The 14,369-nt window shown below is 36.6% G+C and overlaps 1 protein-coding gene across 1 annotated transcript in view; it reads right to left on the bottom strand.

The window, feature by feature from the left end:
• The window catches only part of CRPPA (CDP-L-ribitol pyrophosphorylase A), a 200,413-nt gene that overhangs the window by 113,352 nt on the left and 72,692 nt on the right, over positions 1-14,369 (bottom strand). The window contains exon 6 of the mRNA XM_045828807.1: positions 10,693-10,790. Within this exon, the coding sequence (XP_045684763.1) occupies positions 10,693-10,790 (98 nt within the window). The remainder of the gene's footprint in view (positions 1-10,692; positions 10,791-14,369) is intronic.

Below are 14,369 nucleotides of genomic sequence, written 5' to 3'. Positions count from 1 at the left end.
GGAAATAAACAAGAAAACTAAAATGAGTTATAAACACATATGAGCAGCTTAGTGAAGAGTTCTTCCACATGTAATCACAAAGAAACTACACACTAGATTAACTTTTAAGGGATATTTAACACCACCCCAATACATACACAATCCAAATATTACCATTACAATTCCCCAAACCCTACATAGTAAGCAAACTGTTTTTCATTAATATATGTTCCTCCCTAGTGAGAAATATAATTGCCGTATTTATATTTAAAATAAAATTTCTGTATCATACAACTTTCTATTACATATTAGTAACTTATTAAATATATATCATTTACCCTATAGATAAGAATATTTTAAATGGTAAGAATAAATAATATTTTGAGCAAAAATAACAAACATAATCATGTAACTTATTTTAGAAGTATGTAAACATGTGTATACCTCAGGATATTTTTTTTTAAGTAGTACATTTCTTAATAACATAGCAGGGCAGATTCGTATCTTAATAGAGAATCTTATTACAGATTCTAAAGAATAAATCTTGAAGTGTTGTCTGTGGGCCTAGCTCCTCACCCCTCTGAAACACCCCCTGCACAGCTCCTTTCTCCCCCAGCATCTCTCTGTCTCTCCTTCCCTGACAGAAGGCCACAGGCCACCTACTTATCACTGTTGCTAACTGCAGTTCAGCGAATCTCTGCAACATCTGCTATTTCCCCCTCTCTTCCCTCCTTTTGTGAAACAGCTTTCTTCTGGTTGGGAAATCAATTAGAACTTCATGGGTGCGCTTTGTATTCTAAGCTTCTCAACCGTTCACATGATTGATGGATGCCCAGCGGCTACCTCTTTATCTCCAGAAACATATTTGGCTAATGTCCAGGGGGAGAGGTACTCCAGAAGCTTTCTTATTCGTCATCCAATCACCATTACCCACAACTATTCACTGGCTCCCATCATATGTATGTGTGAGGGATCAGCACTGTGCTAGGGACCAGTGATAAAACAGGGAGTGAACGAGAAGTAATGCATCATAACAATAAAAGTAACAGCAGAAAGCAGGATGGGCAGAAACTCACCATTGTGGGTGAGTAGTTGAACAAGTCCAAAAACCAGAAAAATGGGGACAACCTCATGAAAATAGGAATATTAAAGACTTAAATAAAATATAAAACTGAGAAGTAGAGACAACATTCAATCAAGCACAATGCTGGAGCGCACTGTTTAGCTAAAGCCACCAGCACAGTAGGATAATCTAGTTTTTGGTGTTACAGAATTAGACTGTGTGTAAATAGTGGAAATGAAATACATTGTCAAACTCAATTTTTAGAGGAAACATATTAATGAATAAGTATAAAGTAATATTTTAAAACTACTTTGCTATATTTGTAAAAAATCAATAAAATAAAATCATAGTGAATAAGCTTTAACTTTATATACCTCAATTAAAATAGCATAAGAAAATTAGTATATGCATGCTCATCAAAATCAACTGTTGAAGGTTAAAAACTATAACCTACATTCTGAAAAGCAATTTTTTCAGGTTTTTAATAAGGATTTTCCTTCTACACTTACCATGTGTATAAAATCAATTTCCTGATTTAGAAGACCTGATTTTTACAAATATGTGTCCAAAGCTAGATGTCAGCTATTCTTTTGGTTTATTTGTTTATTTTTAACTCAGCATAACAGCTGACCTCATTCCTAAGTGGACAAAGATGTATAATATCATTTTCCCAAATTGACCATCTGGTTCCTTTAGGAAGAATAATATTTCAATAGGTCATTTCTCAAAGATATAGACAGATATAAAAGGTGCAGATATGTTAGATATATAAAGAAAAAATAGAGGAAGTGTCATTTAAGGAGAATTTTCCTTACTCCCTCATTAATAATCACATTGTAAAATCATGACATTATTAGAATTATAAACTCGTAATTTTATTAAATACAGCATGAACATAATTGATACCATCCCGAGCAACTAGGTGGTCCAAGAATTTTGAACCTTCTTTTCACCTCTGGAAAACTGATCAGGAAGCCTGGCTGACATCCCAAATAAACCTAAGGGAGTTAACTGGACGGCCTTCAGCTAGTTTCTGTAGTCTTGTGCACACACCAAACCGCATACTTCGGCTGAGTTAACGCTGTTGGAGTTGTTCAAAGTCAAAGGCCCAATGGGAGTGTTTACAGTGTTATTTTTCTGTTATTACACTGCTTTGCAGTGTTCTGCTTCAAAAAATAAAAAGCTTTGTATCTCTAAACTATTATTTATAATATGTGTAAAAATAAGCACACAATAACCCTGTATTGAATGAGTCTTACAATGCTGCAATGGCTTAATTTGTTCTGTTTCTTTTATTTCTGCCTTTTTTCATTTGCTATTTTTGATGTTTTGTTTGATAAATATGTCATACGCCGAATTCAGTTAGGTCTATAAGAAAAGGCAGAGATCCGTACCCTGGACACAATCTTGAGGGCATTAGGAAAAATAAACTAGGTACCACAGACAACCTCAACAAAACCAAGGCATGCCTTACACCCAGGAAAACAAATGATTTTCAGGCATATCCTGCTTGTCATTTGTGGTTACACAAAACAATAATTAAATTATGTGCTCCAGGAAACAGGAAGGAGTGGATAAGCAAAATACATGAAAAGAGCCTATAGTCCCTGTTTGTCCAAAATATAAGTCAGCATTCATTTATTTTGTTATAGGAACGAAAATGGGGTTGAAGTAATGTGTTTCTAGGGGTAATATGATATCTGAAAGCATTTAAATACTACATGTTTTCTATACAATTTTACTTTTAAGGAGTAGCAGCCAACATAATCTTTTCACAGAAGTAAATTGGATCGTACCATTTTCAGCTAAAGTTTTCTACCACTTTGTGTTGCTCTTAGCACCAAACATGAGCATAGTGGTGGCATTGACAATGGTGGCAGTAGCCTTAGTAAGTGCAATACAGGCTGTAAGGCTGCATCATGGCCTGTGCCCATCTTCCCCCTAGCCTCCCGCCCTCCCTCACCATTCTGATCCGGTTGTTCCAGTCATGGAAGTCTTCTTTAAGCCACCACAAATGAAGGTCTTTATGTGCCTTTCACACACTCTCCCATCTGCATTTCTCTTTCAGTAGCTAATTCCTGATTAGCCCTTTAGACTTAACTAAATGATGCACCTACCAACAGATTCTATCTCAATACACTCCACTCCCAATTTAAATCATTTCCAGGTCTTTGTGGCTTCAGCGCAGTTTACTTTTTCCTCAGAATAGTTACCACCATATGTAATTAAACATATTTTTGTGTTTTACTGTTTTATCCCCAACTTAACAAATAGCATGTTCCCTGAGGACAGAGAACCATACTTGCTTAGTTCAACTCCCAGTATCCAATGACTACACATTGATAAGCATTTATTATTTGGGAAATCAATTAGTGAATTAAGAAGCTAGTAAAAAAAAACTGACCCCATCTTCCTTCTTAAGAATCCCTTACTACTTTCAGCACAGTATATAGTATAAATTATTCTTCAAAATTTGTCAAGTGTTCGGGAAAAGTGAGAGCAGTCTCTTGGTGATATATCTCTGGAGACCTCTCTCTGCAAAGTAGGAAGGTTCTGCAAAATACTTCAAACTCCCTAAGAATTCAAAGAACGAATATAACAAGCCTGATAATAACACCTTGAAACTCAAGTATGAGTATGAAATTTAAGAAATGTGCATGTGTATGAAGAGTGGAGGGCTGTACCATACCCCGTTAGTTCCTTATTTTACTTTTTAAACAACCTCTTCCATTTATTTGTTGTGTGTCATTACATTAGGGTTCAGACAGTCAGTTCACCTCTAAGGTATATCTCAAAATCAAGCAAAGCATGCCCAACCTCTTCCTTTAGTTTCAATGGGAAACAGTTTTTCTTTTCATGCCAGTGAAACAATCCTCCCATTGTGTGCTGAGCAGCTCCACACCCACCCTGATCTCCCCTTCAGGTGCCTGGATTTCAATAGAGGTGACTTCATCCTTTTTATATTTCTTTTCAAAGTGAGACAAAAGCTCTGGGAGTTAAAAATGTTCAAATGCGCAGCATGAGATGTTTGTAAGTTATGGGCTGAAAATGCTAGAAGACAACGTTGTCCTCAAAAGGGGAGAGAAAGGTTATATAGAACTAGATCTTTTCTATCCTAAGGGGACCTCTTTCTGGCCTTAGGTATAAGATCAAGGAAAAAAAAATCTGTTTTATTTCTTTTATTTCACCTTTGCATAGTAGAATATTAAGTAGTATAAATTATAACAAGTCAACTAGCACCTACATTCATTAGTTATGTGATCTTAGGGAAATCATTAAACCACAAGAATTCCCCTTTTCTTTTTGTAAAATGAGGGGGGAAATTATAAGTTATTCTGCAGGATTAGGTACGTAGCACTGTCTCTGGCACATAGAAGGTATTCCATAATTGTTAGAGCTCTTGAGTGAGAGAAAACATTCTGATAAGTCCATACAGTTTAAAAATTTTTAGGGAAATCTAGAAGACAGGACAGATTTAGAAGAAATGGATATTTCCTTCCAAAGCCAACCAAGATTCGCTGATTAAGCTAAGAGGACACACAAAATTCATTTTTAAAAGTTCTACATTATCTCCTAGTTTAGAAAATCTAATCTACATCCTCAAAGGTTGGCATTACAGTTAAGAGGTACTTGAGAAACAGTAGTATTTCTTTCTTTTAAACATTTGTGTACTTCTTAGCTTTGTTTATTATACAAAAAAAATCCCTGAGTTCAACTCAAGCCTAATTTTTAAAAACTCAAAAGTTGTTATCTGTGATCATAGATAAATTAGATGCTTGAAATTAACAAACAGAGAAATTTAAGTGCTTAAAAATTAGAAATGCTAAACACAGCATACATACAGAATAAAGGGAAAGATTTTGGAAATACAGTTTTTAGTTTTAAAATCTTTGCAGATTCTCCATAAAAACAGTGCAAGAAGGACTTCAAAAATCTATAGATAACATCTCCTACCAAACCAACATTTGGTAGGAATAAACTGCCAGGAATTAAAAAGGCCCACACAGTTTAAGAAACTACATGAGAAAGGACGGGGAGGAGAGAAGCCAAAAAAGGAAAAAAAAAAACACAAATCATCATCAGCTACTTTCTGAATAGCTTAGTGGGCTATTCTGGAAATAGAAGAATCAAGGAAAGGTGTTTGGAAGCTTCAATTCAGAGTTGAAAACAGAGGAACCACATTGTACAGGTTCCCACTGGACTGGGATAACTAGAGGTGTGGGCCCAACATGCATTCAAATCTGACAAAGCGAGGCACCGTTATATCGAAGCAGCAGCCTACCAAGAACAGACTGACAGAGAGAGGTGCACCGAGAATGAAGAAAGAGATGTTGCAGGTCAAGGAGAAGGGCAGTGGAGGTAGGAGCAGAGAACGAGCATGGCCCTCTCTCCCACCTTTTCCTCAAAACAACTGAATAAGAAGCATTATGCTAATAAGACAGAAAAATTATTATGACCTACCCCTTCCTCCTAAAAACTGATAAAACTCTCTTACTTAAAAAAGAAGAACCGGGGGAGGATCTTAAAAAATCTCAAATATATTTAATATGTAAAAAATAAAATAGCCTTGGCCAGGTGGCTAAGTTTGTTGGAACATGGTCCCCTACGTCAGAAGGTTGCCATTTCGATCTCCAATCTGGCACACCCCTGGTCGCAGCTTTGATCCCTGGTCAGGGCACACATCTGGGTTGCGAGTCTGGTCCCTGGTCGGGGCCCATATGGGAAAAAAACAGTCGATGTTTCTCTTTCACATGGATGCTACTCTCTCTCTCTAAAAATCAATGATTATATCCTTGGGTGAGGATAAAAAAAATAAATAATACTAAAAATAAAAGAGAAAAAGGCAAAATAATGTCCCTACAGGCACACCAGAAAGATGCGTTCACCCTGGCTGGTGTAGCTCAGTGGATTGAGCACGGGCTGCAAACCAAAGCATCATAGGTTCGATTCCCAGGCAGGGCACATGCCTGGGTTGTAGGCCATGGCCCCCATCAACTGCACATTGATGTTTCTCTCTCTCTTTCTCCCTCCCTTCCCTCTCTAAAAATAAATAAATAAAATCTTTAAAAAAAAGAAAGATGCGTTCACATAATAAATGAAAATGGCAATCCAACATTTAATAATAAGATAAAAGAATCTAAGAAAACTATAGAACTATAAAAGTAAGAAGCAAAATAAATCAGAAATTGATTAAAACAGGAGAATTGAATAAATAATGTTTCAGAAATAAAGGGTAAATTAGGAAGGATATAAAACTGAATAAAAACAATGGATAATGCCTAAAGAAAAATATAAGATTGAGGGTTTGAAAAGTTTAAAATCAAAAAGACATTTAAAAAATCCAAGATAAAATAATAGCTATAAAGATGGACAAAGAGCATATAACCTTTATGTAATAGAAGTCTTTGAAAATGAAAGCTAAAGCAATGGAAAAGAAAATATTAGAAATAGTCATGCCATAAAATGCTTAATGACATAAAATATGTGAAATTATACAATTTAAAAAGCATACTGTGTAAATAAGAATATCAACCTAAAATAGCCAAGAATGGGTAAATTCTAGTAAAAATATTGGACTTTAAATAAAAAAAAATATTCCTTGGGCATTGAGACAAAGAGACCAAGTCATTTATCAGACAAAGAAAATCAGATTTTTATCACACTTTATAAAAATGCTTTAAAATAAAGACAATGGAGAAGTATATTAAAGATGCTCATGGAGAATTTTTTGAAGCAAGGATTTTTTTTTATCAAACCAAAATAAAAATGTAGATCTTCAGCCACAGAAAAATTGTGTTCACATGCAAGATCTCGGGAATACCGTACCCAGGAAAGCTTCTAGGGAACTCTATCGGAAGATTCGTTTCAGAGAACCAAAAGGATTCACAAGATACCAACATAAGGCTTCACAGTGGACAGTAACTACAAATTTTCTTATGGAGCAAAGAATAAATCATGGTTTTGAGAGAGACTTTAGTATATAATTACATATGAATGGGAGAGTATTGTCTTAACATTTATTGAGCTTAAAAGTGTCAATTCAAATTAGATAGTGAAAGAGGGAAGGTAGAAAAAGGAAGAAACTAATATCAATGTACCCCAGAATAGAGAAGCATTAGACAATAGTCAATTTATTAAGGTTAATAAATAAAAGACAAAAGTATTTTTTAAAGATTTTATTTATTTACTTTTAGAGTGGGGAAGGGAGGGAGAGAAACATCAATGTGCGGTTGCCTCTGGAGCGTCCCCCTACTGGGGACCTGACCCGCAACCCAAGCATATGCCCTGACTGGGAATTGAACTGGTGACCCTTTGTTTCCCAGGCCACTGCTCAATCCACTGAGCCACACTAGCCAGGGCAAGACAATAGTATTTTATAACAATATTAATATCAACATAGTCATCAAGAGGGAAGGAGAAAGAAAACCATAATAAATGTAATTATTTTTTTCTCCAGCAAATAGAGGCTATGTGAAGCCATCAACATGGTTTTCTAGGGGAAAAAAATCCCCACTCAACTATGTAAAGAAACCTAAAAATTAGGAACAGAATCCTGTAAAAGAAACTGAGAAAAGAAAGCCAAAAACACAAAAGAAGAATCAGAAAAATAAGATGTTACAAAAGCCACAGAATGAGATTTTTTTTTCTAGAAGTATTAGACAAGAGAGTCAAGTCCTGCAATAAATCGGGGTAAAGATGGATAAATGTCTCATGGATTGTGCATAGGGAGGCCACTAAGGACCTCCCTGAGAGTGGTTCCTAAGAAAGGTTAAGACAGAAATCAGACTGCAATGGATGGGAGAAGGAGAAGGAAACTTATTCTAAAGAAGTTTGACTGCAGGGTAACCTTGGGTTAGGAGAAAATGATTTGTTTGCTTGCTTTGCTTTAATTAACCGGAGGAACTGGAATATGTTGCAATGTTGATAAGAGTGAGGTAGAGGAGGGAGGGGAGCCAGATCTCAGGAGAAAAAGCAGTCTTCCTAGGAGGATGGCAACAGATACAAGATTCTTTAGAGATCTGGCACTGGGAAGACAGGGACATCCCCACCAGGAAGGGTATACTTCTCTCTGAGGTAGAGGGCAAGGCCATATCTAGGAATGACGGTCAAGATGGAAGAGCTATACCAGTGGTTCCTAACTGCAGGGTTATTTTGCCCTTATCCAGGCAACACTTAGCAACATCTGGAAACATTTTTAGTTGCTACAGCTAGGGGGTGGGGGTGATACTGGTATTCAGTGGGCAGAGCAGGGGTGCTCTGAAACAGTGTACTAAGCACAGGACAGGGCCTCACAACAGAGAACCATCTAACCCTGATGCCAAGAGTGCTGAGGGTAACAATCTCTGGGTTAGCATTCGAAGAGGTTTAAAATATTCACAGAGGAGATTGGGCAGCTGACTATGGAATCATGGTCGTTTTAAAACAGTCAGTGCGCACTAAAGAACAACAATCTGCATTGTTGTATAATTTTCCCCAACAGTATCAAGATTAAGTGAAAGTTTAGACAACTGAAAAGTTCTGACTAATATATGCATGGGAAGTTACCAAGTGGGTGCATTCTAAAGATAAGAGAATTGAAGATATCAATAAAAGATACATGATCCACCCTGGTCGGTGTGGCTTGGTTGGAGCATTATCCTATAATCAAAAGATTGCAGGTTCAATCCCCTGTCCGGGCACAACCAATCCCTGGTCCAGGTGCCTGCAGGAGGCAACTGATTGAAGCTTCTCTCTCACATTAATGTTGCTCTTTCTTCCTTCCTCTCTCTCTAAAAGCAATGAAAAGTGTCACTGGGTGAGTTTTAAAAACTGGGTGAGTTTTAAAAAATGAAATAAAACCCATGATCCATCCATTGAAGATTCCGATGGATCACGGAATCTAAGCTAGTTAAGGAACAGGATAAAACGAAAGGTAGCTGAAAGAAAGAAAAAAGATGAGGAGTCTGGGGCTTCCTAGAAATTTGAAATATGTGCCATAGGAATAATTTAGTAAAAGATATGAAATGATCAAATATGATGGTCAGAAGTTGCAAATAGACTTGGTATTTATTTTTCAATACAATGGAGATGACAACAAAACCCAGGCTGGACCCAATGGGGAACAGATGAAGTGCACTGAAAATGAAGGTCCCTGGAATGAGAAGGACAAGGACCTGAGAGGCCAGGGTGACGAATGGATCAGAGAAGGCCAGTGTGCATCCCTACGTCCCACGTCATTTTATCATTCAACACATACAGGAGAAGCAGAAAACAAATGTGGGCATTATAATAATCGTAACCAAAGGGCTCCTTGCAGGATCTAATACTAGAAAAACCAATCAAGGAATTTGTCACACAAATCCACCAGCTATGTGCTCAAGTTATAGAAAAACCCAGCTCTCTAAATTTTGGGTTGGTTGATAGCCAGAGTGCCAATAATATACTTTCAGGGCCCCATCTTACCAGTTTTGGTATTGATTAGATAAAGGAAGAATGAGATTATTCAAGAGTAAAGGACCATTTCTGAAACAAAAGGGTGCTCCAGTGGGCCAGGCAGTGGCAAGTTACCGACAGCTAAGTATTCTGCAAGGCACAGCAGTGAACTTGGGGCACGGAACTTACTTACAGGTTCTTAACAGGCAGACTTGACACAGAAAGTGGAGAACAGGTGCTAAAATCCCAACACTGGGGGGAAATGCCCAGAGAGTCACTGGGTAAAAGCAACACAGGAGATTGCAATACAACCTTTATGCCTAAGAGACAGCTAAGATGGCCATTATCTTCTTTTTGGCCCTGGGTTGTTGCTCTAAATGCTACAGGTAGAATTTGGGTAGAATTTGGACTGCCCGCCATCAAATTTCCCCACCTGAGGGAACTTCTTAAAAACCTGGATTCCAGAACTAATCCCAGACTATGGTTCATTAAATTTACATATTCCAGGAATCTACATTTCTAACAGTCTTCCATGTATCTAGTTCAGAGCTGAAGTTTGGGAACTAGTCATTGTCATACTGAGGTATGACAATACCTCAGCTCATCCTCAAAAGTTGAATTATCACAGTTCACATTCACTGAAAACTCACTGCAAGCCAGAGACATTTCTGAGCCATTTAAATATATTTATTTTATTCAGCAATTCCAACCAGTTTACCATGCAGATGTTATTGGCATTTTCAATTTGAGATAAGGAAATTGGGCCATGAAGCTGACATCTGGGCACAGACAGTCTTATAAGAAAGGCTGTCCTCTTTCCAATGGTGTCCTTGTAATAAAAGTAGCTAAATAAAATGAACTTTTTCTTTCTGCTTTTAACTACAACTTTATCACATATATTGTTAAAAAGTCATCACATGTTTATCATAAGCTCTGATTGGTGGTGATACATTTCAATGAAAATAGGGAAATTAAAACTTAATAAAGTCCATTTGGTAAGCAAAACATTTCAAACACACTGTTGTCATGAAAATCTACAATGGAAGTCCTTACTGGTAAAAGTTGCAAATAATTACTGTCGGCCTCGTCACACATTACCACTTCTTCCATTTCCTTAGACTGCTATTAGATGTGACTGACTTTGACTAGGAAGTTGATCAGTTCACCAAACAAGGGGAAGAGAAAAGAACATATGTTCACTTCTTCAATATTATCAAACTCGATATTTGAGTACTTACATTTAATTCATTTTTCAGCATTTCTTCAAGATGATGACCTACATGTTCTTCATCTTCTTTGGTATCCATAACTATGCAAATCTGTTGTGAAATTCTTTCTGAGATAAAAAAAAATTTAAAAAAGAAGTAAGTTCCAAACACAGTATGGAACAAAGCCCTAGTACACTGAAACTTATGCTTACCTACTGTTCATAGTTACTGAACAAGAATAGGAAGGTTTCAGCTTTGGGCCAAGTGGACCAACTTGGACTACACGCTCAGATGTCCTTGACCCTCTTAACCCCCAAGTCAATGAATCCATCTATTTTACACTTTGTGGGTAGCTAACTACATGTATAAACAATGGAAACAAAAGATAATAAGATACATTCGACAGGGAGTAACTGAAGATGAGAGCCCTTTGGCTCGCCAACTCAATCTTTCCCTGTTTATAAGGAGTCACAGAATCTGACACAACCAGCTCCCCGGCAGTGCCTCTCTCTAGGCTCTGCCTCTGTGTGCAGCTCACTGTGCCACCTGGTGTCCTGAGTGAGTATAGCGCTTTCCTTGGCTTCCTTCTAGATTCAATTGAACACAATTACGTTCCTATCCACTTAACTATTCCCACAACAAGTGAAAATGCTAAATGGATTTTCTTCAAATTTGAAAGGCTTACTGGACATGGTTTAAATACGTAAGCTATATGACACAGTGATAGCCACTTTGGGAACCCTGGATGCACTCTCCCCAAAGCTATGCAGTGCTCCTCTACAGTACATAGATCTGAAATACTAAGCAATGGTTAAGGAGATATTGAATGGTATTATGTCATGGATAAAGGGGAAAGTGTCATTTTAAATAGGAATCCCAAATGAAAGTCCACTTCTTACATGGGCAACTTTATATAGCGTGCCTTAAAAAAACATTGATCTGGCAAAAGTTAATGACTCTTCCAAGCAAGGCTGGGGAGGACAGACCATTTAAAATAATAACATCACCAGTTAATAGTACTCGTATTACTAACTACCTCCCACCTATTGAGAACATTATACAGGGGTGAGCAAAAGTAGGTTTACATAATACAAATAAATAATGCAATAATTAGAAAGTAATAACACAAGAATAAACTGTGTTTCCCATACTCACAACTGTAAACCTACTTTTACCTCCCTCTGTATTTTTTCTCTTTAGGACTCTGTTTACACACCTGCAAGCTTCCTACCAATTTTTAAATATCTGTCATTCTAAGTTACATGATTCTAATAAAATTATGACATAATTTTGAACATAAATGAATGGTCTAGATAGTAAGTGCTGTGCAGCATCGTTTTGCTAGAGATATAAACTAATTGACAATATCAGATAAATCTTCATAATAAAAATGATCTAGGAGCTCACTCTTGAAAGGTTAATAGGTTTTGCTTACAAACACAGGCAGGGGTTTTGAAAGCAATTAAGAGGGAAAGGTTAAAAAATACTTTTAATGCGCTGAGACAGGACAATGTGGGCATATGCTTCGTGTGACCAGAGACGAGATGAGTCCTCGAGAGCCAGGGGAGGGTGTGGTAGTGAGCTATGAAGCCGGACGCGCAGTGACAGCAGATCATGGAGGTAACACACTGTCTTAGACACTATGCTGTCCCAAAAGTTTTAGATCAGAAGGTAACAATCACACAAGCAATGGCTTGAAAACAGAGTTAATCTAAACTTATGCACTGTAAAATTACTAAATGTTTAGAGAAATTTGTACTTTATCATGTCCTAGTAAAAATTCAGATAGCTTTCAAATGCCTCTTATACATACACACACAAAAAATATGATTAATTTATTATATGGGAATATTAAAAAAGAAACTCCAAATTATGGGATTTAAAATTTTTTCCCACTACATGGACTTAGTAAAGACCCTACATTACAAGATTTTAATGAGGAATAAATTAGCCAGTATGTATACAGTTATGTAGAGTGACCAGTGCTAGTAGATCTCAGTAAATCAGAGTAATGCTTTTGTCATTATGGTTGCATACATTCAATAAGAATATAAAATAAGGTTCCTTTTGTCTATTCAAAACACAACCCATTTCTAACTTCAAACTGCCTCTTGTGGTCTTAATACTTCAAAGTTGGGTGAATAATCTTTACCAATTTGGTCCCATTAAGTCTTCTTTTCAAATTTCCAAGTTTCCCCAAATACACAATTGTTACGTGTAACATTGGAATACCTATCTTGAGTAATATACAATCCTATGTTTTCATCCCTGAATTCCTTTAAAACTAAAATGGATACCTTCTACTTAGGACCATTCATTTGTATCTCTGTTTGTCTATTACATCTAGGTTGAAGCATCCTATGTGACTTCTGTTAATAATCCCACAAACATACACTGACAATCTTAAGTGGGAATGTTAATATACTTAAGGTCTTCATCAAAAAAAAAAAAAAAGACAACAGCCACAATGACTATAGTTGAGCCATACATCTGGAAGGCCAAAATGAAAAAGAATGTAGTTATTGGAACAGGGTTCAAATAAACTGAACCTCTTTAATTCCATAGTTATTCTAGTATTGCCCAACTCAGAGAGAGAGAAAAAATATATATAACATTTAAAAATGTTTTTACATGAAGCACAAAACTCTTTCCAAACATAATACGATTAATCTTCATTGTTTCTCAAAGCAAAGTCTTTAACAACTTCCTTGAGGTTAATGATGAAATCAAAACAAAAATAGGAGGCTTTAGGATTAATCTGCTGTTCTATTAATATGGCATGTCTTAGAAATGTTTAGAGGTTAAAATAAAACAGAAGCACTGGGAAAACTATAAAATCATGTTACTTCCCAGAATCATAAAAACTCGAAGCAAGAATCTAGCCTTTGTTCTCACTCCTAAAAACACCTAAGCATAAATGAGAAAAATATTGGAATTAACATGAAATCATACCTTACCCGTCAACTTGATGACTACTATTAATCTCTGAGATTTAGTTTTCATACTACCTTCTAGCTTTTAAAAACCTTCCTAAAAGGAAACTTGTGTCACATGATGAAATATTTTGATAACTAAACCATTATAATACATTCCCCCCAAAATTATTTTTAACATGTACTCTCTGATTTAAACAGAATTAACTCTTCATTTGTTTATAGCTTCTGAGTATCTCATAGTTCAATGTGACTTAGCAGAGAGAAAATTCAAACTGGAACATGACTTGAAGTCTACAGGCTAGTATTAAAAGCCGTGAGCAAAGCCCTGGCTGGCATAGCTCAGTGGATTAAGCGCGGGCTGCCAACCAAAGTGTCACAGGTTCGATTCCCAGTCAGGGTGCATGCCTGGGTTGCAGGCCGCACATTGATGTTTCTCTCTCTCTCTCCCTCCCTCCCTTCCCTCTCTAAAAATAAATAAATAAAATCTTTAAAAAAAAAAGCTGTGAGCACTAGTTAATAAGCCCAGTTAATACCTTGTCCCTGTGAGTGCGAACTTGTACATGGTCAAGGTATCATGGACAATGGCAATGCAGTAGTTACCCCCTTATCTGCTGGCTATATGTTCCAGGACCTCCAGCAGATGCCTTAAACCAGATATACCAAACCCTGCATGTAATGTTGCTTCCTGTAAATCCACACCTATGATAAAGTTTCACTTATAAATTGGGCACAGTAAGAGATTAACAGCAACAACAGTAAAAAAAAGAACAA

The sequence above is a fragment of the Phyllostomus hastatus genome, unplaced genomic scaffold (genome assembly GCF_019186645.2).
Source record: "Phyllostomus hastatus isolate PE091 unplaced genomic scaffold, TTU_PhHast_1.1 phas_scaffold_78, whole genome shotgun sequence".
Taxonomy (NCBI): Eukaryota; Metazoa; Chordata; class Mammalia; order Chiroptera; family Phyllostomidae; genus Phyllostomus; species Phyllostomus hastatus.
Note: the sequence above shows the minus strand (reverse complement) of the source record. Positions and strands in the feature narration are given on the sequence as shown.